The sequence below is a fragment of the Sturnus vulgaris genome, chromosome 1, assembly GCF_052056855.1.
Source record: "Sturnus vulgaris isolate bStuVul1 chromosome 1, bStuVul1.hap1, whole genome shotgun sequence".
Taxonomy (NCBI): Eukaryota; Metazoa; Chordata; class Aves; order Passeriformes; family Sturnidae; genus Sturnus; species Sturnus vulgaris.
Genome location: NC_142243.1, coordinates 118,329,024 through 118,352,930, shown reverse-complemented (window position 1 = coordinate 118,352,930; position 23,907 = coordinate 118,329,024). Strand labels below are relative to the sequence as shown.

At 38.0% G+C, this 23,907-nt stretch overlaps 1 protein-coding gene across 1 annotated transcript; it reads left to right on the top strand.

Annotated features, from left to right (window-relative positions):
- The first annotated feature begins 370 nt into the window (after nt 1-370).
- LOC106851220 (kinesin-like protein KIF20A) lies at nt 371-23,670 on the top strand. The gene is made up of 18 exons (XM_088175133.1): nt 371-673; nt 1,878-1,952; nt 4,977-5,096; nt 5,984-6,122; nt 6,211-6,394; nt 9,101-9,237; nt 9,728-9,925; nt 10,010-10,121; nt 11,591-11,662; nt 13,144-13,290; nt 13,909-14,074; nt 15,462-15,632; nt 16,281-16,420; nt 17,895-18,060; nt 19,618-19,735; nt 19,819-19,886; nt 21,467-21,586; nt 22,764-23,670. Exons 1-18 carry the CDS (start codon nt 494-496, stop codon nt 23,037-23,039), a joined length of 2,589 nt encoding a protein of 862 aa, XP_088031259.1. The 5' UTR covers nt 371-493; the 3' UTR covers nt 23,040-23,670.
- The last annotated feature ends 237 nt before the right edge of the window (nt 23,671-23,907 follow it).

Genomic DNA, 23,907 nt, shown 5'->3' with positions numbered 1-23,907 from the left:
GAGGGAGCTCTGCCCGTACCCGCTCCCCCCGCGCTCGGCCAATCAGTGCTCGTCTCCCCTCGCGCTCAGCCAATCAGCGCCCGCCTCTCCACCCAAAAATGCCCCCCGCCCGCGCAGGCCTAGTTGGCGGGTTCCCGCGCGCGGCAAGGTAGCGGCGCTCGCAGGGCGCTCCGGGAAGGGCGAGCGGGGCTCGGCGGCTCCTGGAGCGGAGCGGCTGCGGCTCTTACCCTTATCCCTACCCTTACCCCCGGTGTCTGCCACTGCCGAGTCTTCCGGGAGGGGCTGCAGGTGGATGGGAGCCGTGCCCAGCTGGGGCTGTTAGCGCGCTTTCCCTTGTGTGTTTCCTAGTATAACCTGCCAGGTGGTTTTTTCTAAAGGCTGTGCTCACCAAAGTTCTCTAGATTACCCCGTCTTCTTCGAAACTGCTCGTTTGTATACGAGCTGGCCCCATCTTTGTTGTGCTCCATATATATTTCGTTCGTTCTCTGAGAAAATGATGGGCTATATTTTTTTCCTTTCCTTACAAGTTCCTTTGCAGAGAACGATGGCTGAGGGGAAAAACTATGTTTCCACTGAAGTGTGTGATATGTTGGAATCGGTTTCTTTCCTGAGTGTAGAGGGTAAACCTTCACCCTTGGAATCAACAATATTACCCAATACAGAGGAACAGCAGGTGTGGATTGGTTTTACAAGGTGTCTTCTGGTGATGCTGGGGGTTTTTTTGGTGGATTTTGGTGTATTTTTGATTTATTTTTTTTTTAAACTTTAACAAAGGTTAATTTGGTAAGAACTGCTGTACTCCTCTGCCCTGGCGTGTGTTTAATTCTTCTGCTTATTTCTCATTGCTTACACACAGGTCATAGCCTGCACCAAATGCAGATACATAGTGCTATGCGATGTGATGTGCTAAACTCTGAGAAAAAAGTAAAGGACTTCAGTAACTGCAATTTGAATGCAATGAGACTGTACTGTTCTCTTTTTAATAAGCTTTAAAAATATATGGCTCCTTGATGTGGAAGCTCATTAGGTGCTTGGAAATAAAAAACTGTAATGCTCTGCTGTACTGGAGCAGAAGATAATAAACCCAACTATGCATTTTTAGATGGATAAGTTTCCTGGGTGACTTTTCCTCAGGTGACTTCACTTTGTCTGATTAGAGCTGGTCATGACAGAGCTGTGGAGAACTCCGGTAAATCCATCTGCTGAATGAAACATTGCCAAAGTAAAGACTGAAGCTCCTTGAGAAAGGAAGGAGTGCTGGGATCCCTCTAAAATACTCCCTGCTAATATTACTTTATCTGGGTGGGGAGACAGTTGTATAATGGTTGGGGGATGGAAAAAATCCACCTGAGCAACTGAGAACGGTTGCCTGGTTGTTGCTGTGAGGAAGATGAGGGTCTGGTGCCTGCATGGTGGTAAAAGGAAATGGTCTCTTGAGGCTAGGAACATGTCAGTCAGTGCGAACTGAATATGCTCTGTACGAAATGAAAGCGCAGTACTGTGCAGCAGCTGTTAGAATAACACAGCTAGAGTTCAGTACAGCTGGAGACCAGAAGGTGGAAGCACTGCAGTTCGTGCCTCTGGTATTGTGCTCTTTTAAAATCAAAATACTGGCTTTGTCATGAAAGAATGCTAAAGGGAGGGGAGTGCTGGAGGGGGTGGGAGCACACAAAAAAAGGGTTACTTAAGGACAGTAGAAGGTAAAGCAACAAATAAAAGCTTAGAGTCTGAACTTGACATGAAAGGAAAACGTGAGACATTAATATAAAATAGGAAACACTGTATCAGATATGTATGCTGATATGATTTGGGGCTGTTCTGTTTTAAAAGTGGCAATTATAACTGTGTTTTGTGTCTTTCTTCTTTTTAATGAATAGGTATATGAGCCTTTGAAAGTCTTCTTGAGAGTGAGGCCTTTTTCTATAGCAGAGCTTGAAAGCCATGAATCCCAGGTTTGTTGTAATACTAAGAAATAATGTTTTTCTTCTCCCCTGAACAACACATAGTGTTGTAAGGCAGAACTTTCTTTTGCATAAGGCATGTATTGTCCCCGTATGGAATTATTTGGCACCTGGACAGATGAAAGATAATTTTTCCACCCCCATGGCTTTTAATTATTTGTATGGTATGGACATGCACACCTGTAGCTCTTCAAAATTCCCCATGGCACATAATTTAAAAGTTGGTGTCGACTCTATGTAGTGCTCAAGATACAAAGGCATTCCATGGAAGTGATGGTGCAATCCTAGGCATAATTGGAGTATCTGACCCTTTAGTTTCTTTGAAATTATTGAATTATCTCCTACCTCATCCTGGTGACTTTCTGCTCAAAAATGTTCTGTAACTTCTACACTGTCAGATTCAGATGCTTCAGCATTTTATACACACACCTGAAATGTTTAAAAGTGTTCCCCTTCCCAACATTGTGATCACTGATGCAAAGAATTTCTTTAGCTGCCTTTGGAGGACAACATCTCTATATCATATCTCTCAGCCTTTGTCTTTACAGGCTCTTGGATCGAAGAGAGGTCAGCTTGAAAAGCTCCGAGAAGGATTTAATATTAGTTCCTACTTGCTTCTTGCAAGTTGCTTTTTAAAAATGCTTTCTTGCTTTTGATCTATCACAGTTGGAGCCTTTGTATTACTTTCACTTGGATAATTTTTCCCCCCCCTCAACTTCTCTTTGCCTTTGCTTAGTCAGCTCTCCTTGAATAGTGTGTACTTTCACAGTGCTTCCAGTTTGGTAAATTCCACAGTCTGAGCTGGCTCCAAGTGTAAATTGATTTGCAAAATCAGTTGTTTCATGAGTTGTTTATCACATTGCTCTTTGGAGTGAGATATTGCTTAAAAGCAGGGAGGAAAAAAGTGAACGTTGAAGTTTTGTGCTATTATTTTTGTTATCATGTAATTCAAGCAGAAGTAGTTGAACTTCTAACCTATTAGCTGTATAATCTGTTTCGCATGGGATTAAGGCTTTTTTTCTCAGCCTCCAAAAACACAATGATTGAAATATCTTCAACATTTTCAGTGTTTTTTACTTTCTTTGCTATCACCTAAATCCAAGAAGAAAGTGCTTGATAACAAATGGAAGAAACCCATGCAAAACAGTCAAGTTAACCTCACTTCCAAATCATTAAATCAAACAGATCAATTTAATTTTCAGGTCTTTTATTCCTCCCTGCCGTGCATCATTTTCAGGAAAGCACCTTTGTTCCAAATACATGCCACCAAAAAAAAAAAAAAAGTAGAACCCAAGACTTATTTCTTACAGCTATAGGCCAATGCTTTAAACAAAGACAATCAACAGGTTAACTGATTAGTTGATGCTTATAGAGATAATGATTTATGGGAGTAAAACTTAAGAGCTCCGGGTGAAATTCTGTACTCCTGCCAGTGATTCTCCAGAGTCATGTGTGGGAAAGCAGGAAGTTGTGTTTTTTGGATATAAATGATGTTTACAGTACCTGAAATGGTCCAGCTCCTGCCAACTTACCTGCAGGGTTAGCTGGGGGAGACAAGTGGAGTGAATTGTTACCAGCTGGCTTCCATCTCTGCAGATCTGACTACTTTGGGCCTCTACTCGCAGGCTTCTGTGAGGTTGGTGGCAGCTGATGGTTCATGCTGCAGATCCTGGATTATTCTGTAGCCCTCTAGGGTTTAGTACATCTGACCTGCATTCCTGTCCCTGGTGATGTGGGAGAAATGTTAGACTGTGTAAGTTTAGTGCCTGGCACAGTGAGCAGGTGATAGGTCTAATTTCAGAAAGCAGTTTCTTAGAGCTTCTCAGAATCACAGAATAAACCGAGTTGGAATGGACTTGGAAGGATCATCAAAGTCCAGCTTCTGGCCCTGCACAGGACAGCCCCAAGAGTCACACCATGTGCTTGAGAGCATTGTCTATATGCTTCTTGAGCTATGTCAGGCTTGGGGCTGTGACCACTTCTGTGGGGAGCCTGTTTCAGTGCCCAGCCACCCTCTGGGTGAAGAATGTTTTTCTAATTTCCAAACTAAACTTCCCCTGACACAATTTCAGGCCATTCCTTCCTGTCTTGTCACTGGTCACCAGAGAGAAGAGATCAGTGCCTGCCCATTCTTGTTTTCTCACTAGCAGCCTCATGAGGCTGCTATGAGGTCTGAACTAGTTAATTACTGGCATAGAGCTTCTATATAAATTAATAATTGAGGCTTCTAAGAACAACAGTACTTTCTATGTAGATACCACACATGGATTTTTGATCTTAGAAGTTCTGGCCAGTCTCTGAACATAAATGTCAGATTAAGTTACAGTCAATTCTCTCAGATGATGCATCAAGACATTGTTAAGGTATACTGGGAGTTCACTTTGCATCTGTGGTACCCAGTCTGGTGTAAAATCAATTTTCCTTTAACACTACATCCTATATTTATCTTGCCAGCGAGTGTTTGGTATTTCACCTTTGCTTAATTGAGAAATTGCAGTCAAATTACTTGAAATTAATTCAGTTTCTTTCATTACTGGTAACACTGTTTATCAATCAAAGGATAATGTTTCAGACTTATTTTACTTTGTTAATTCTGTTCTTAGTCTGTTTCACACTGAAAATTACTGATATGGAAAAACAGTAGATTTCTATGCAATTTTGTTTTCATAGTGATTGTGCAAGTCACAATCACAAAATACTAGGGTTTGGAAAGTGTTCCAAAGGAAAAGTTGCTGGAAGGAATGCTAGTAAAAGTTTTTACCTCTTAGAAAACCTCAGAGGATCACCTTGACATTGTCTATACTCTGGCTTTCATGTGAAGTGAATATCTCTTTAGTGACATGCCTCGAGATGATATATGTAAATTGTGGGAGTTTTTGAAGCTGTGGAAATGGGTGAAGACACTAGGATTTTGGAGGATTTTTGGAAGAGGTGTTCATTTTTTGTTTGTTCAGATACCTTTCTTCCTGAATAATTTTATGTTGTGTTTTGGTTTACCTTGTCTTGTTTTTTAAGGGTTGTGTAACTATTAAAGATGCCCAGACAGTAATTCTTAGTGCACCCAAAGAGTCTTCTGCAATGAAAAACAGTGAAAGAGGGATTGGTCACGCTATGCACAGTTTCACCTTTTCTCAGGTAGGCCAAATTATTTCAAATTTTTGGTTTTGCTTTTTTCACAATAATAAAAGCTGAATTTTTGTATTATGTTATGCAATGTGATTTTTCTTCTTTTAATTACGTGTAGTAGTACTTGCCTTTTTTAAAAAAAAAGATTGCTTATTAATTACCGATAAGCTGTCAGGAAAGCTGTGTTACAATGGGGGTGCCTATTAGATGAGACAAGGAGGTTTGTTTGCCAGGTTTGTGGTTTCCTTTGATTAGATGCTACAGAAATGTCTTGTAAGCACAAATATATTGTGGTTCTGTTGTTCCAGCAGATGCTTTTATCTCAGTGTTACAGGAAACCTTATGTTTGTAGGTATTTATGTAAACATGTATTTAGTAACTTCCTTTTGAAAGAATAGCAGCTTAACTGCTTAAACTTTTTACACTGAAAGCAAATTTCTTAACTTTGCCTGCTCCAAGAAGTTCTATTCTTACAGTACCATAAGATGAACAGTTCCAGGGACTGAGTTATTTAGACTATTGTAATGTTGATTTTCTCGTCAGTTGTGGGTAATTAACGAGGAGGGAGTTTTACATCGCAGGCAGAGCTCTTGAAAGTATCCACTGAACAGCATGTGCTCAACAGCATTCTGAGCAGTTTATTTTAGGAGTAGGAAAATATTCAAAAATTAGTGTAAGCCTGAGTGCCTCTCAGAATTAAGCAGGCGTCCTGTGAGAACCCAACAGAAAATGTTGACTCAGAAGGGGTTCAGGCAAGACAGGAAATTAAGCTGGTATCTCCTACCCAGCTTGCTCTGAAAAATTAGTCATTTCTAATCAGTCCTTAATATTTTGGCTTATTAAACTTTTGTGCCATTTGTCACTCCTTTTTTCTTTCTTTCTTCCCCTTATCCTAGGTCTTTGGACCAGAAACTACTCAGAGTGAATTTTTTGAAGGCTCAACGAAAGATATCGTAAGAGCACATGTTAATGGAGTGAATGGACTGGTATTTACTTATGGAGTTACAAATGCAGGCAAGACATTCACTATCCAAGGTATAAAATATTTACATGCATAAAAACCAAGTCAAATCCAAAGACAAGCTTATGTGAATGTTTACACTTAATTTTTAATATTTTTAAGGGTCTTCAAAAGATGTCGGTATTTTACCTCGCTCACTTGATGTGATTTTTAACCACATAAAAGGAAGACATTACCTGAAGATGAACTTCAAACCATATTTGAGCAATGATGTTAAGAAACTAGAAGATGAACAAGTTAAGCAAGAAGAAGCCTTAAAAACTGCTATTCTTGCATCACTGAAAGAGGTCAGCGACCAAATGCTTCTTAAAACTGTTCTGTAACACAGGAAATTTAAAAAGTCTTCATTCCACCATTGATTCTTTGTGTATATATATAAATTTGCATATGCATACTTGGTGAACCTTGGAATAATATGCCAATTGGCTGTTTTTGGAGATTGGGGTAAACTGGAAGAACTTTCTGCAGCACACAGTTCAAAAACCATTGCAAGGCCAAATCTCAGTTTCTAGAGAGAAGTCTTCTCCTCTTTAGAGAAGGAAGTCTGACACTGTGGTGACAGTAGCCTTTGAAAAATCTGAGAGCTACATGACCTATCTAAAACCTATCTGGTTCTTGTTAAGTGGCTCTTCTTGTAGGTCAAATCCTCAGGCTGGACCTTGGTGCAGTCATCCAAATGCGTGTACTAGCTCAGGAGAGAGATGGCACTGTCTTAACAGAGGCAGGGAGAGTCCCTTTCGGTGGAAGACGGTATTAAGGCAGAATAAAAAGTTTATAAACCTCTCATTTATGTGACTTCATAAAGAAACTTTCTGATTCAGCAAGTGAAGCAAGATGCCACAAAATGAATGTTCTAAAAGGATTCCTGTCCCTGCCTTAGAGAATACTGTGTGGCTAAGGCTGGTCTCTGAAGACTGTAGGTAAAATAGAGAAGTCTTTACTGTGGCAACCTCCTGTTCTCATTATATAGTAATTTCTGTTTCTAAGCTAAGAAACTCTCTCACCAGAAAATGGGCATCCGTGTATTTGGAACTATTTTGTACTTCTAAGTTCAGTTCCATTTTGCTGTCAGATTTCTTCCGTTCAGGACATTTTCCCCTGAACTCTGATTCTGTGCATCTAATCCCAGAATGCAGTAGGCTCAGCCGGTTATCATTCAAAGAAATTCTAAATTTATTCTGGGACGTATAGAAATAATGATTGGGTTTTCTCTTTTTTTGTGGCCTTTAATACCAACCTTGTTTAAGTACTCCCATTAACCCTGAAAAAATATCCTTTTATGACTCAAATTCTTATGTGAAGTTCCACTCCAAATTCTGCTGCTTAACTTAAACCCTGCAACCCAAAGCTTTGTTTAGTCTGAGTCTGGTTAACTCTTGAGGAAATATCTCAGATGAAAAATCGGAATGATTTGAAAGATTACGTATTTATTTTGCAAGTGTCTCTGAGTATGTGTATGCACATGTGCATAGAGGATGAGGGGGTCTTAAAGAAAAGTATAGTAAGTATAGTAAGTAAATACCTTTAAAAACTTTATGGAAGCTACAGCCTTGAAAAGAGAAACAAACAGGAGCCCATGGTCTGGAACAAAAGGTCAATATCTTATTTTGAAGATAACTCTATAAAAATATTTCCTTCTGTTAAACCACAGTCTAACTTACTTATAGCTTAGTAACTGAATGTTGCAGTAGATAATCTAGATGCTGATACACTACAATGAAAAGAGAGCAATGCTCCACCATCAGGAAGGACAGGTCAAAATGAATCAGGAAACTGTTACATGTCAGGACCTTATTTGTGTGTTACAACGCTTCCATAGAGATAGCTCAGCGATCCCCAGTTCTGAAGCTGTGCTTCTTGATAGCTTGTGAATGAATAGCATCACTGTTTGGATGCTCTCTCAAGCTGTAATCTGAGAGCAGATACGATTTGGTGGGCTTGGCTTTGGTTTACACAGATTTCTGTAGGCTCTTTTCCCAGGCTCACTTTACATGTCACACAGAGCTTGCTGTTCCTTTCATTCTGGTTTGAGCTGCTCCGAGTTACTGCAGCACTTAATGTCCTACTGTTTATGCTCTGTATGCAGCACTGCTACAACTATTGCTTAGCATGGTTTGTGCCCTCTTTTCTTCCCTTTCCTGATTCTCTTCATGGGACTAAATACTAGTTTTTACTGGATTAAAAGACGCTTTACATGCATTCCTATTCCCACCTGTTCTTGTATTTTCTATTGAATGTCAGCTTCTGTTGTTGGCAAATAACATCAGTTCCGGTTTCCACTTGTTTTTAGGTAGTCATCTTCACACTCTTTTCTGTATTTCATTTGAAGCACAGTGTAGCAACAGTTAATTCACAGAATACCTTTGCAAAAATTTACCACATGCACAAGTAATGTGGTACGTGTTTTCTAAATTCCACTGCATTTTTGACATGCATGGATGAGAGACCATGTGTGTCAGTCCCATATCCTGCTTGGCACTTCACAAACAATGAATAGGATCTCTGCCTTGCTTGGCAGGTTTAAAACCATTCTGTCGGTGTAAAGAAATTCAGCAAATGTGTGTATTTAAAGAAACTTATGCTGTTGTTTATTTTTCACAGCCTTTTAGTTCAGTCTGAATTAAAGCAACACAGTGTTGGTTTGTCATAAGTTCTGGAGGAAACTTCAGTTCTTTTAGATGACTGAAGCACAGTTTGGATTTGGTCAATAGCTCAAAAAGGCATTCTGGGCTGTTGAAGTTTGACAGAATGCTTTTTCTCCTAGGACTCTGAAGTTAAGTCTCCAGTGTTAGCAGCTGGCCACCAAAACTGGTTGCTGGAGTAGCAGCAAGCAATAATTCATGTGAAGGAAAGAGCATTTATTGATTATAGTTCAGTGTTGTTAAAAACATTTCACTTTCAGCCAGAGTAAGGGTGGCCTAACATTTAATACTACTTCAATATTTAAATCTTAAGTACTAGAATTGCTGGCATTTTTTCTGCTTTTCTTATCATCTGTTCATGTGGATTTAATAGTCTCTTATTTTCTCAAGGAGACAGAGAACATTTCAAATACTGCAACAAATTTCTGTGATGTGAAGTTGGATTCTTCTAACTGTACTTCAGACAATCCCCCTTCCAGCTCCCTAGGTAAAATGGAAAACGGTTATGTGTGGGGAAAACATAATATGAATTAAGAAATATTAGTGAGTAACTACCAGTGGATAAAAAAATCCCTATACTATACTGCAAAGTAAATATATATATAGATTTTGACCAAATTCTTGTCCCTTTCCTCTGGAGAAAGGGCAACTATATAAAAATATTTTGATAGTTTCGCTCCTTTTGGAGGGAAGAGGGGGACTTTGTTTTGCAAATATAGTGTATAAACTGCTGGAAGTCTGTGATAAAGCAAGGCAGTCAGCTTAGAACTTGGGTATATTCTTGTAAGAGATAACTGCTGAGAAGTTTGAACATTTTTGGATAAAGCTGAAGTTATCCATGTGTATCTGACTGTACAACACAGATGTATCTAAGCCTTCTTTTAGCAGGTTCTCTAGGTCCTTTTAGAAGATTCTATATACTGACTTAAAATCTGTCAATGAGTTGATCTTTGAACTCTTCCTCTCTTTTGGGTTAGCAGAGAAGAATTTTGTTCCACTTGACATTCATAGGACTAATATGCACCAAAGAACACAAGCATCTGTATGGATTTCCTTTTGTGAAATTTATAATGAATACGTGTACGACCTATTAAATGTTTTATCTACATCAAAAACTCAAAGGCGCAGAGTTTTAAGAATTTGTGAGGATCAAGGAGGAAATTGTTACATTAAAGGTAATAGTACTATTTTATGACCTAGGCAGTTTCACAGAATTTCTCTGATGATCCAAAATATATGTAAAATATCTCTTTTTGTAGATTTAAAGTGGATTAATGTTCAGAGCACTGAAGAAGCCTGCAGACTACTAAAAATAGGAAACAAGAACCGAAGCTTTGCCTGTACTAGAATGAATGAGCAATCAAGTAGAAGGTTGGTTCCTCTAATTATAAGCATACTGTCCCTTTTGAGGGAAAGGGAGGGGACTTTAGAATATGTGAAAAATGAACCACTCTTCAATAACAGTTTAATACTTCCCTTGATTAATCTTTTTTTTTTAAATGAAATTCTCTCTGGAAGAAAACTAGGAGAGACTCTGTGACTAATAGTAGCTGGACTTGGATTGCTATTCATGTCTTTGGACAATCAATAAGATAAAATCACATTCATTTTTGAGTGCTATGCAAATGCTTGAGTCTTGGCAAATGCTAGTGGTGCTGAGTGGGAATGGCTGTGTGAGGATGTTGAAGGAAAAGCTGGTTAATTTTTCATGAAGTGGCATATAATTCTTGGAAACCTGGAGCCTGTCACTAGGGGATATAGGAAGGACTAAGCCGTGTTATCTTGCAGTGCTGCTAGATTTTCTAGATGCTTTTAGATTGCTGCATTCAATCTGAGCTTACTTGGTATCTTAAGAATTAAACCTCTAGCTTTTTACCTAGCTCTAGACAGGGATCAGGGAGAATCTGGCTTTTGATGGAATGAGAGGAAATAAAGGTTGTATCATTTCTATTGAAAATGCCTCTTTTCTTGATTTTAATGACCTCTTAATAATTTGTCCGGTAAGTGTGGAAGTGCTGTGTTTTATTTTTAGCTAATACAATCATAGTGTTACTAAGCCTGCTTTTTTCCTCTAAGAAGCAAGAGCTATGTTGTTCTGTATTAGCTAAAGACAGCTGATGTTAAATTTCATGTTCTTCTTACAGAGTTTTATGCCTAGAATGCCCAAAGCTTAATGCATATGCTAAAGAAGTTTGTATGCTGTGCTTCCTGATGAATCAGAAAAACTGGGCACTTCTGGGCTTTTCTCTTTGGCTTCACACAGCATGTCCACTGCCTGTGTAGATTGTTGTTCAAACCAGAGTTATTGGATTTTCAAGGGTTACAAATTCAACCTTTCTGGAAAACAGAATTATTTCAAAACTGAACAAGTAACTGTGCATGTTGAAGTAGGCAAAATTGCAGGCTGTAAAACTTGAACTTATTTCTTTCTCCCCACTGTTTTGTTTCTAAGTTAATCCTTCAGATTTGCTGAGTTCAGATACTGCCTAAGGTTTTCTGTATGAAGTGGCTACATGACTACTCATTGTTTGATCAGTAGACTTTAGTGAACTGGCTTGTGGTTTTGTTTTTTTCCTCCAAGACAGTTTGTAGGCTTCACATGATATTTTTACTTTTCCTATGTGGAAAGAAATAAAAAATGATAAAATATAGCTTTTATTGCTGCTTTTTGCTACTGAATGAATGCATTGCAAAAGTAACTAATGTATTAAGGTAACGAGGGAATTAATTCTTGTCCTTTCTTCAGCACTGAACTTTCTGTAGCACACAAATTTTACTTTGCTTCAGTGACTGCTTAATTTTCATAACTGATTATTAAAAAGGACCTCTTTCCATTCCAGTCACAGTATATTTTCCATCAGGCTACTCAAGCTAACTGATGAGCATCAGCCACGTGTTCTTGGAGTATCAGAGTAAGTGAATGCTTCATGTGATTACCAAGAATGTAAATATTTTGGAAGAATTAATAAGGTGTAAGCATGCCAAACTGGTAAATTTTCTAATAGTAAACAAACTCTCTGAGAGTTGAGCAGGAAATCAGAACTCTACTGAGCACATAAACTGGCTGGAAGCTCAGCAGGCACAAGCACAGAAGTATTTTCCTGTCTCTTACTCTAAGGTTTTGCTGGAGCAACTCTGTCGGTAGTGTGTAAATTGAGGAAAATGTGTATTGTCTCACATAATGGGGAGTTGCTGGTGGAGTAAGACTATGCAGCACCAGACTATATGTCCTGGTAAGCAGAATTCAAGTGTCTGGCTGATAGAGGGTGATCTCTACAGCTGGAGGGCAGCAGTTGGTGCTGAAGGCTCAAGGTGCAAGCTATGCTAGTCTATCTTTCTACTCTGGGACCAGACTAGACTTTATGGGTCAAATGTTTGTGACAACATCTTTGCTGTGCTCCTAGAATGCAAATTAAAATCTATCATCCCAAAAGAATGCTGGTGATGTGGTCTCAGACTGTTCCATGGTCCAATGGTAGAATAACAGGGGATCATCAAATGATTTGCTTAAAAACTGTTCTCCATTAATATAAAATGCTAATGTAAGTGCACCCCCTGAGAGCAGTGTTAAGTCCTTATACTTAAGTCTCTGCTCTTTTATGGTTTAGAGGAAGTAGCCTAATTTCCTGGCCTGAAGCCATTTAGATAGCTTTTTTTTGAATGGTGTCTTTTTTTTTTCCTCTTCTGATTAATTTAGCTTGATACAAAACAGCCTGTAACAGAATGTTTTAATCTAAGGTCCTACTGATTTCTCTCTTGTCTCTGCTGAGCAGAGTTGGTAATAAATATACCTCACTGTGAGATAACACCTTTAAATGTCAGATGTTACAGTGATAAATACTCTTAAGAAAAGATAACTTGAGAAAACGACTGCATCTGTATATTTTTGCTGTTCTCTGTCATAGTGTTTTTCCCCCTGGCAAAGCTTGCAGCAGCTATTAGATGAATGACAGTGTATGTTGCTTAGGGAAGAAAAAAGATGAAAATCTTGTGCTGGAAAGGATAAAGAACATAAGGTTTTCATACATTTGAAATGCATGCCTGAATAATTTCTATAGGACTTACTTCAGCTGTATAAAAGATGATGGTCTTATACATAAATTTACTTAAATAAAATAAATTATAAGTGAGTAATGGTTTGGTCACATAAGTTATCCAACTTCCAGAGCTTCCTGTATTCCAACAGCTTTCTTAATATAAAGTAAAATTTATTTAATTCCTTGATTATCCAGGATGATTTTTCTTATTGTAACCTATAGTTACAATAGGTTGCCATGAGGGACAAGTCAGTGGTCTGAGCTTAGTAGCACATGATTGCTGTAGCCAAGCAAAGAGCTTTAAGATGAGCTGGGAAGGACTTCATGTGTTTATTCTGGATAATTCTTTCATGCAGGTTGTCTTTCTGTGACTTGGCTGGTTCAGAGAGGTGTAATAAAACACATGTCTTTGGAGACAGACTAAAAGAAGCAGGAAATATTAATAATTCTCTTCACATACTTGGGAAGTGCATTGCAGCATTGAAGCAAAATCAAAACCCAAAGTAAGTGACAAGTTATTTACATGTTAAATTTTAGGTGGAAACACTAAGTATCCCTTTACATTTCTGCACGCAGCTTACACAGGGAAAAATGGAAATCTACAAAATCTTGTAAGTCGTCTTTTTTTATGTCACTGAAATACCAGCAAAGAATGTTTTCTTCATAACTGGTGTTTGTGGAGAGCAAAAAAAGGCAATTTGCAGCAAACTACCACAATTTTTTTAGTGTATGTATATGAATAATACCCTTTGTGTACAAAGATCCAGTGTTGTCTTCTTCCCTTCCATCTGCAAATTATACAGGTAGATTCATCAGGCAGCTGATAGATCACCTGTACTTAGCTTTTGGGTTGTTCCAAAGCACATGGTAGAACATTAGGGAACTGTCATGCAGACACTATGCTACTTTTACTTTTAAATAGTTCAGTTTGTTGGAGAGCCTAGGAAATCCAGGAAAGACCTTGCTGTTTGATGTAAAATAAGAGGCTTAAATACAAGCATCCTACTGGATCCCTTTCCTAAAGGAGAGAAACAGATTTAACATTTAACTATCCTATAATAGCCCACAATTTTAAAATTTTTATTTTGTTTTCACAATTTTATTTTTTTTCCCTCCCTGAGGATGAAGCCAAGCTATATTCCATTCAGAGAGAGTAAATTGACTCGTCTGTTTCAGCCATTTTTTTGTGGGAAAGGCAAAGCCTGTATGATTGTAAATATCAACCAGCATACTTCCACATATGATGAAACACTGCATGTAATGAAATTTTCAGCTATAGCCAGACAGGTAAGAGTGTATCCACTTTCTCTGCTAGTCTGCTGGGGTTTTTTTTGTTTGTTTGCTTGGGTTTTTTTTGTTTTTTTTTGTTTTTTTTTGTTTATCTTATTACTAGTGATTTGTGAAATTATCAGGTTGTATGGATTTCAGTGTGATTTGAATTTTTGATTCACCATGTTAGTTCTTCTGCATGTGGCCTCTCTCTAAAAGGCTTCTAGTAGCCTTGCCCATCTTCAAACGTATTTGTGGTAAGAAGTTAAGACAACTGCAGGTGTCTGGCTGTTCAGTTCTACACTGCTGATGTTCTGTGTAAAACAGGGCACTTTCAGATATGACTGATTTATACCATAAATCTGAGCAAATGCAGGATTTCAATTCAAACTTTTGATGAATTACTTAACCTGGGTGCAGTTAAACACCCACTGCACAGGATGAGTTGTTCCCAACATCTTGGACAGTTGGTGCTAGTAAAAGGAGTATCATCTTATTTTGTAGTCTAGATGAGATCTTTTGCAACTGCATTGCTCCCATTTGGCCAAATGCAATAGTTAATAATAAAAAAGTATCTTGGCAAGCTTTCCCTCCATCTCCTTCAGTACCCCTGCGTGGTTCCCATCTAGCCCCATAGACTTATGTGTGTCTCTGTGCTGTAGCAGGTCAATGATGATTTTCTTCTGGATTATAGGGGTCTCATTCTGCTCCCTGTCTCCATCTCCCATTAAATTTAGGACTTGGGGTTGATGTTTGGCCTTAATCTCATTCAAGTTCCCTGAAGCTGCTTCTTGCAGGGAGTGGGATGGTGAGCTGTGCTGTGTTTCATGGCAGAAATACTGTAATTTTTTAGTGTGGAGCTACAGATTACTTCTGACATGTTATTAAAAGTCTGTAATAGCATGTCTAATATGATCTCAGAGAGGAAGATTTTTAAAATTCTCTTCAGGTGTGACTTTTGTTATACTTCTCTGATATGCTGTCCTATGACATAGTTACTTAAAATCTTTATGTAAATAGCATGAATTGCTGAATCCTGGTCACAGTAGTTCAAGAAGAAGCAAATATTGTAGGGATTTTCTGCTTTTCATTAACTTTGCAGGAAACTACACCAAAACTCTTATATTTTAGGGGAAGAGAAACCACCTGTCTAGACAAGGATGCTAAATTTGCCAGCAGATATTTGTTTTCACTCTTTTTAGAGTACTTAATTCTTATATTAATGTAAGACTTAAGTTATACAGATTTTTTTTTTTTTCCTGCTTAAAGGCATGTAAGCTTTTGTTGACATTCATGTAATCATTAAATATTTGGCAAATACAACGATGCATTCATGCCACTTCTTCCTGGTATTCTGATACCTACAATATTGACAGCATTGGTAAATAAACTCTGGATTTTTCAGGTTATCCAGACAATCCTGCCCAAAAACTTTGGTTATTTTCCACCAAAGCTAGTTGGAGGTGATGGCAAACCTATCATGCACTTTGATGCTAACACATCTGTAGAGGACTTTGCTGGCAGTACTGAAACCTCTGCAGAAGAGGAAGTGGACATCACCATTCTGAGTCATGAGGTGAATACATGCCTACTTAGAACTGCACCCAAGAAAGCAATTGCTATTAGTTCTAATATTGTTTTAGCAAAAGAGATGTGCTGGAAGCTGCATCAAATGGGAAGTTTAAGTTTCTGTTCAGTGTCAGACTGACTAGACTTAGAGTGGCCTAATTCAGTGCAGTTGTGGAAGGATGCCCTGTGGCTTTTCTAGTTGGGTCAAGCGCTAAATTTGGAATTCAACTGATTGCCCAACAAGAAGACTAAGGAAGCAGTACATGTCTTTAAAATAACAATTTAATTTTTTGTGCCTTTTTTTGAAACAGCAGTAACGAGTTAAGATGCAGCACTTTATTGCTATTAGATTGTATATCTTTGTTTTTAAACTGTAAAAATTAAGTAGGCTTTATGTTATGCTGTACAAACTAATATTTAAGTGCCAAAACAGAAGTAAACTTTTTGATAGTGAACACTATCAAGATGGACACAGGATGTATTTGCAGTAGAAACTCATGTTTGATAACACTTAAACTTTGGTGCAGACCCCCAAAAAACATAGGCTTGTAAAAAGTACCCTCTGTGGATGGCTGCCTGTATGAGTATTTTGTTTGACATGCACGTCAATATAAGTTTCAGTCTTGGTTTTTGAACTGAAATATTTTAAATTTAGGAGCTTTTGAAAGCTGCAGAGGACTTAAAGGAGAAGGTAGCTGCAGAAAGGCAAAGTAAGCTCTTTCTGGAGGTGAAGATACGTAAAGAGATGGCAGAAGCAATGTTTCAACAGCTGTTGGAAACGGAGGAAGCCTGGAGGCAAGTCATATTGCAGTCTGCTTTGAGACTGAAAGCATTCCACATGTATAAATGCACACATATGGGTGTGTATACACATGTATATATTCAGGGCCTACCTACTCATGTTATTTAGGGAAGATAGGGCTGGACAGTTTCAAAACCCCTGAAGGAAAGGGAAGAAAGAACATTAAACTTGTACAGATCAGCATCTTCCCATTTACAATGAAAAAGTAATGCTGCTTTCTGTTGAACTTTCTTCTGTTTAATTTGTAATTATTGGAACTTGTCCTGGCTTGTTATTACTACTCATGATCTTTGAGGGCACTAGCAGATGTGGAAGATTGTTACAGGTACTCCACTGAGACTTCTGATTCTTCCAAAACATTCACTCTGTCATGTTAATATGCATGCATGTGCTTAAGGTAGTTTGAATCATATCTCTTTGGAGCTCCTCTACATGACTTATGAACCACTATTAGTTTGCTATCTTATACATTGCTGTGGCTCCCTGCCCTGATGTTAATAATTTAGGAATTCTGTTTTTCAAGTTCAGATTCTTCAAGTTGAGTTTACTTCCTCTTAACTCTTCTTTAAATCAGTTTCCTGCTGTTTGAATCATTAACAAAAATTAACACCAGGTTGCCAGCTGAGCACATTATGGTTTAACATCTGCACTAGCTTTAAAATTGTTTGGTTGCCTTTAGCCAAACACATGAATTAGCATTGATGCTTTTTCTCTATTGAGATGATGTTCTGCATCACTGATGGGGCATGTTTTTAAATTTTGACAGTAATGTAGTAATGTGTAATGTATTGAAATAACAGGTGGAGATGGACTTCTTACAAGAATACATAATGACAGGACAAGGGGGGGTGGATTCAAACTGAGAGTGGTTTTAGATTGGTTATTGTGAAAAAATTGTTTACTGTGAGTTGTAATGAGTTATTGGAACAGGTTGCCCGGAGAAGTTGTGGATGCTCCATCCCTGGAAGTGTTTAAAGAATGTGTTGGAAAGATTTAGTGAAAAGTGTCCCTCCCCATGACAGGGAGTTAGAATTAGATGATCTTTAAGGTCCCTCCCAATCCAGGCCATTTTATGATGCTATGAAAATGAATTTGGCACTTATCACAAATGGAAAAAAAGAAAAACCAACCAAAACCCAAAGTGAAAGATGCCCCCAGGATATATGCTTCAAATATGTCTAAATGGGTGTGGTCAATTGTATTACTATATGTTGGTGGATTTTCTTTTATTTTTTTTTGTCTGGTGTTAAGTATGTTCTTCTATAGAACTTTTTTTGGCATATAGCAAGTAGAAGTTACACTTTGGTGCAAGTCTGTAGGATCATTGAGATTAAAAGGAAAAAAATCTTTGTCTTTTTGTTTCACTATTTCTGATTAGAGAAATAACTAATATTCTCAGTTGAATACATGTAGTTAAATGTAATAGCTGGAATGCAAACATAAAACATTAACTAATGTTCTCTTCAGCAACCGCTTGGAAGATATGAAAGACAGTTATGAGGAAAAGCTCGAGAGCAAATTTGAAATGTATAAAGAGGCCATTAAGAAACATGCATATATGTGTGCAATGGAACAAATTGAAGACCATTATGTTCCCATAGAAGAATTTCTAGCTGAACAAGAGAAAGTTGAGGTATGACTTGATTGCCTTTAAAGTATGGTTTAGCCTCTTAACTGTAAATTTTGCTTTTTTTCAAAAGAAACACTTTGGGATTTTGAACATAACACTAAACAAGGAAAATAATTAGCAGTTCAGCCTTGCTATTTTGTGTTCAGTGCTCACCATAAGCATACAGATGTGTTCTCTCTGGCACCAGCTGTAGTGCACACCTAAACCTCTTTGAGGGCACAGTTCAGTTAAATCCAAGTCATCTTTATCTTTATGGTGCAGTGATTGGAACACCAAGGGGAGTGATGTATACAGGAGTCTGGCTTTCTAGAGATCTTTGGGATCATAGGCTGTAGAGTAAAATGCTTCTCTGAAAGGGTGATGGGGAATTTGTTATAGGATAGCTATTTTAATTATAACTGAACTCTGGTCTGCAGGTGGTAGGAGGATTGTGGGATAAGAAACTGATATGAGAAGTCAAACTTCATGCAGTAGAGAACTGAATCTCCTGAATGTACTTAAACATAGAACTGCTCAGAGTTGGCATTAGTAAGTTGTTACTCCTGAAGTGCAGCCAGGTTAGCTATGAGCAACTTGGTTTTCTATCCTCTGCATAGCTTAAGTGCATCCAGGCAGCAGATGAGCCCTGTGGGTCTTGTTTTCAGAAGGTTTTTAGTGGAAAAATAGAACAGATGTGGTGTCCACCAGAGGAGCTTTCTCACTGCACTCTCCTGTTCTGGAACTGATGAGACATCACACTCCATGGATAGGCAGGTTCCTCTCAAGACATGAGAAGGGAATTTCTCCTGTAGACTGTGATATGCAAATATTTCTGCTTTTTTAGCTCTCCATTCAGGTGCTGACAAGCAACACCATATTATGTACTGGCCTTTGTTTTTCCAGCTCCTTCACATTTGTCTCACTTAGACTCTGTTTCTATGTTCAGTTAAATCCTAGCTATACACTATATTAGAGTGGACAAAAAGTTTTAATAGTGCTCTTATACTGGCCAAGAGGCTGCATAAGGGAAAATTCAAAGAGCAAGATGCTTTTGGTAGCAAGTCAGATAAGAAACGATTGAAATCCTTGAGATGTAGAAGAGTTAGTTGACAGCATGAATCTGAGTGGGCAGCTTCAGGAACCAGAATTAGATGAATAACTTTACTTGATGATGCCACTTGTTTGATTTCTCACTCTGAAATGCCACCCCAGCAATCTGACAGATACTGGAAAAGAGTTGGAGATTAAAATGTAGCTCTATGAAGTACATTCTTCCTCAGTTAGCAAGCTAACTCGCAACAGTGTTTAGCACAGACACACTAAAGTTTCCTTTCTGCCATATGGTTACTTTTAATACAGCTTGGAAATCCTCAGACTGGAAGAGTTGCTGCCTGCATAAAGAAAGTTCCTCCTAGATGGCTTTGGGACCTGACTGTTATCCCTGACTGTCATTTCCTAAGCATAACCTGTGAAATAATTTAAAATTGCATGTGTGTGGAGTAATTGAAGGATGTGCAGTAATGCATCAGGTCAAGAAGAAATGCAGACAAATTCTACCATATGCCCTTAATTTTTTTTCAGGATAGAGAAAGGAAAATACTGCAACTGGAAAGACAACTTGATGAACAGTCAGGGAGGCTGTTGGCTCTGGGGAGTCTGAGCTCAGATGTTCCAACTACTGAAAATAACATGGAACAAGGTAGAAATGTAATCTGGGTATTCAAAGTTCAATTTACTTCTGGTAATGTGTATAAGCAAACAAACTTTTTGTTTTGCCTATAGATCTTATGGACAGAACAATGAAGAGAGCCACTGAAGGATTGCAGAAACAATGTGAAGAGAAGGAAGAGGTAGCTCTTGCTTAGTATTTATATGGGGATAATGATTGTAAACTCTATCATGGTTCAGTGCTTAAAGATGTGCATTGTAGACAAAAGCATGAAGATTCCTGCAAATGGGCATTGAGCTTCTAAAAAAAAAAAAGCCCTTGCACAGTTGTGGATGACTTTTGCCAGAGACTCTTCTGGCTTTATTCTGATCTGTAAAACCATTTGCTACTGTAATAAGTCATGGTGAATGTGGTGTGAGTTGGAAGTAAGGAAGTATGTTTAGCCTTGTGTTGGAATTTATTGTAAGTATTGCTGCCATGACCTCAGTGCTTTCCTTCCTGAAAAGCTGCCTGCTTCTGCAGAGGGGAACAGTTGCAGAATCTGGTAATAGCTTAGATTTTAGATCTAAAATCAAAATAGTGCCTTAAAGCAGTCCTTTCTCAACTCCACCATCACCCTAAACTTAAGTAAAGGTGAATATCTCTGTTCTTCAAACAAGATTGCTGTGTTCTGAATACCATATAGAGGTGGGAATTATGGAAAACATTAATTTTTAAGTATGCATTTTTATTCTATTCCTTGAGTGATCTTCTTGTAAAGATAGCTTCTTTCCCATGTTTAAAGAAGATGGGGAGAAGGGAGGAAGTAAGTCTTTCTTCTTTCTTTAATATCAAATATGAGTAAGGATTGGAGAAATAGTTCCAGCTGGTTCTAATAAACCATGTAAATGGAAAGCAAACTTAAATCCCTTTCTACTGAGAAGGAGTACTCCAAAAATAACTTTTTCCTTACCAAGTTTAATGTCTCGTGCTATGGCTGTAGCATTTGTTTTCCACTCCTGTTTTTGAGAGCTCTATATAATTTTCCCATGTCACTTTCAAATTTTGGTGAAAGTTTGGCTTTTATGCTTGTTATGAGTATGCAGTTTTTGATTGGAGTTGCTGATTATCGTGTGGCCAGAAAGTGTTAGAATGATGAGATTAATTCCTGGCAATAACTGAAGTGAGAATGGTTTAAACCAGTTGATTCCATCAGTGCCTTTCTGTTGCTTTGACTCAAAGATGAGTGCATGTGTGACTTGTAATTCACTACTTTTTTTTCCTCCCATTTAGCCATGCCCATTTAAACATGGGCAAAGGGTGTGAGTTTCTTTTAGCAACTTTGTAGAAGTTAATTAAGGGTAACATTTCTTCAGAATTTTTTTGCTTCTCAGGGTTTAGGCTCAATCCATTAATATTCCCATCAGAAAGGTGAGGTCTTCTGTGGTAACTGTATTCCAATTGTTTATATGAATAGTGTTAATAAGACAAAAGTGTTCTTTTAACTACTCTCACTGAAATGGAGCAGGCAGTTCCAGATGTAGCTTAGTCTGTGCTACTGTTCATTGATTGGCAGATCTGTAAATCAAAGTAGCTTCAACACAACAGCCTTTGAATACTCCAGCTGTATTTTATCACCTGAAGTGATCAGCTGGGACATAGGAGGTTGAGACAAGCAGACTTTCTTGTTTCGATCTTGCAGTTTGCACTGTTCTAGTCATAAACAAAATTAATGTAAAACATGCTGTTTTCAACTTCCATGTGTATGGGCTTTATTTTCAGCTTATAAAATCTCTGAAGTTTAAAATACAGAAACTAAATGAAGCCCTGCTAGAAGCTAATGAAGGCTACAGAAAAATGGCAGAAGAAAACAACCAACTGAAGCACACAATCATGCTCAAGGTTAGTCAATGATTTAAAACCAACTTTTTAATATGGATTGCATCTATAGTTGTACTGGATGCTTCTACATCTTTTTACATGTAAAACCACTGCTAAATTAGCAATTTGTTTTGATGTTAGAACTTTTTTTTGTGCCTAAATTCCTGAATTATGAGTTCAGAGCCCTTGTGTTTCACTACTTGACTCTGAATCTTGTAAGACAAAACTCATTTTTCAATTGAAGTGATAGACTCTGTCAACAGGGCAACTCTGCTGACAAAGCCTGCTAATCTAAAGATGTCATGAAATATTGTCAAGCAAAGAAAGTACAGCTTAGAACTCATGAGGCATGTTGCTGAGGCAAGCAAGGTGTCAGTGCACAAATGCTACTGCAATAAGGCCTAAGGATCTATGGCTTTAGAGCTGTACTGCCAGAAGTGGCCAAACTGCATGAGAGATATGGGCAGATAAACTGCTAAATACAGAAATAGACATCTTTCCTTCAAAAGCAGGGACTTTCTAAGGTTTACAGCATCTGACATTGGGTATCAACTACATTCCTAAACAAATGAAACTTTTGAACTCTTGGCACTTGGAATTTATGCCTCACTTGTAACCTGCAAATCTGCAGGCAAAAATAACTGCTTAGTGATGTGTTTCTTTGAACATTAGATTACTTTCTGCATACTTATTAATGTAAATCTGAGACTGAAAATTATTTGCCTTGAACTTTTAAATTGGAAGTTATCTTCCTATCCATCACCTAGGAAGGTGATTTTGTTAATCACAGAGATTAGAGAGTATATTCAATGCTCTGTATTCTGCCCACTGGAAGCATTTATTCAGTCCTGGTTAGCAGACTTATGTCATAAGAGTTTTGATTTGGTCGGTTTTGCTTTCAGAAATTGCAAGGCTGGAAAGCCACCTTTATTTGGTTCCTAGAACAACTTCAATTCCTTGCATAGTGTGGCTAAGTATTTTAGCATCAGCCTCTTAGTCAGACTTGGTCTCTAACTAGATTTTATTGCCCTGTAGTTTGCTAGGGTTTTAATTACTTTGTTGTAATTTAGAGGAAATGGGTACTGAATGGCCATATGACATAGTAATAACAAGGGTGTTTATGGGTTTAATAAAATGTGAACCAGAAAATTAAGTGCATGAGACAGACCATGCAGAGTTCACAGCCTTATCCTCTTAGGATCAAGAAATGAATAGTCTTCAGAACTGGGCTAAACGTGTTCTTGAGCTTGAAGAAACAGTGTCTTCCCTGCAAAAAGAGCTTGGAGAACGGAAAAGGCATTTCTTTGCAGAGGAGTCAAAACAGCAGAAACCCAAGAGAGGTTTGCTGGCTAACCTGAAATCCACAGTAGCATCCAGTGCTGGTACACCTCTTGGTAAAGGCTGGGGGAAGTATGAAGAGGGTTCACCCAATTCAAGGAAACAAGTACTGTTGCCTCATAAAGCAAAAGAATAATATTTGATAAATCAAAGTGTGCAATTACTGGGCTTCTTTATTAGTCCTAAACTGTTGGTAGCTGTTTCTCACTCTCAGATGCCATCTTCACAGTCACTGTGTTGACTGACAGAAAAATGTTTAATACAGAACTTTTTCAATTGAATCAGGGTTTAATTTAGAGCTATAAAAGTTTGGGTCTAGACATGTGCTTTTACTATTGATACGGGGATGTGATTTGAGAAATATATATATTTTAATTCTGAGGTACCTGCTATCATGGTCTTCTGTACTGATAAATGTGTGGTTCATGCAAAGTGGGATGTCCCTCATCTGGTCTTCATTATGTTTTAAGTAATTTTATTTCATTGCTGATTCCTAGAAATCAGATGGCTTGTAAATTTAGTCCTAAGTATTTAGTCTAGCATGGTTCTTCAGTTAATATTCTGATTTGACCTGGAGACTCCCTTCTTGGGACCAAACTAAGAAAACTGCTAAAGAAGGCAATGAAATGCAATCTGATCTGGCTCCTTGCTATTTTTCAGCTAACTTGGCTTTGTAGAGAATTTTTTTAAATAAAATTTGCATTTCCACTAGGAATATGTATTAAACTTTGAAAAATGTATTTAATAAAATTTTCCATTGCTAAATTCAGCTCTGAGTCTTCATTTTATAAATCAGCAAAACCAAGATAAGGAAAGATTGTAAAATTAGAGCCCGAATAATGATAGTGATTGATAGAGGATGATCTTGAGTTGAAAGAATCATATCCTTGATTATATTACTTAGCTTTTATCTAGTAGCTTAAGCATGGAAGACTGGAGCATAATAAAATTTGAAATAGTTTTCCTAGAGCCCTTTCCAGTCACTGAAGGTGAAGGGTTTTGCA

Excerpts from the sequence above, each read along its gene's own strand:
- LOC106851220 (XM_088175133.1), top strand. The coding sequence starts at position 494 with ATGATGGGCTATATTTTTTTCCTTTCCTTACAAGTTCCTTTGCAGAGA. Across the intron at positions 5,097-5,983 it reads ACAGTTTCACCTTTTCTCAG|GTCTTTGGACCAGAAACTAC; the intron begins GTAGGCCAAATT and ends CCCTTATCCTAG. Across the intron at positions 11,663-13,143 it reads CGTGTTCTTGGAGTATCAGA|GTTGTCTTTCTGTGACTTGG; the intron begins GTAAGTGAATGC and ends TCTTTCATGCAG.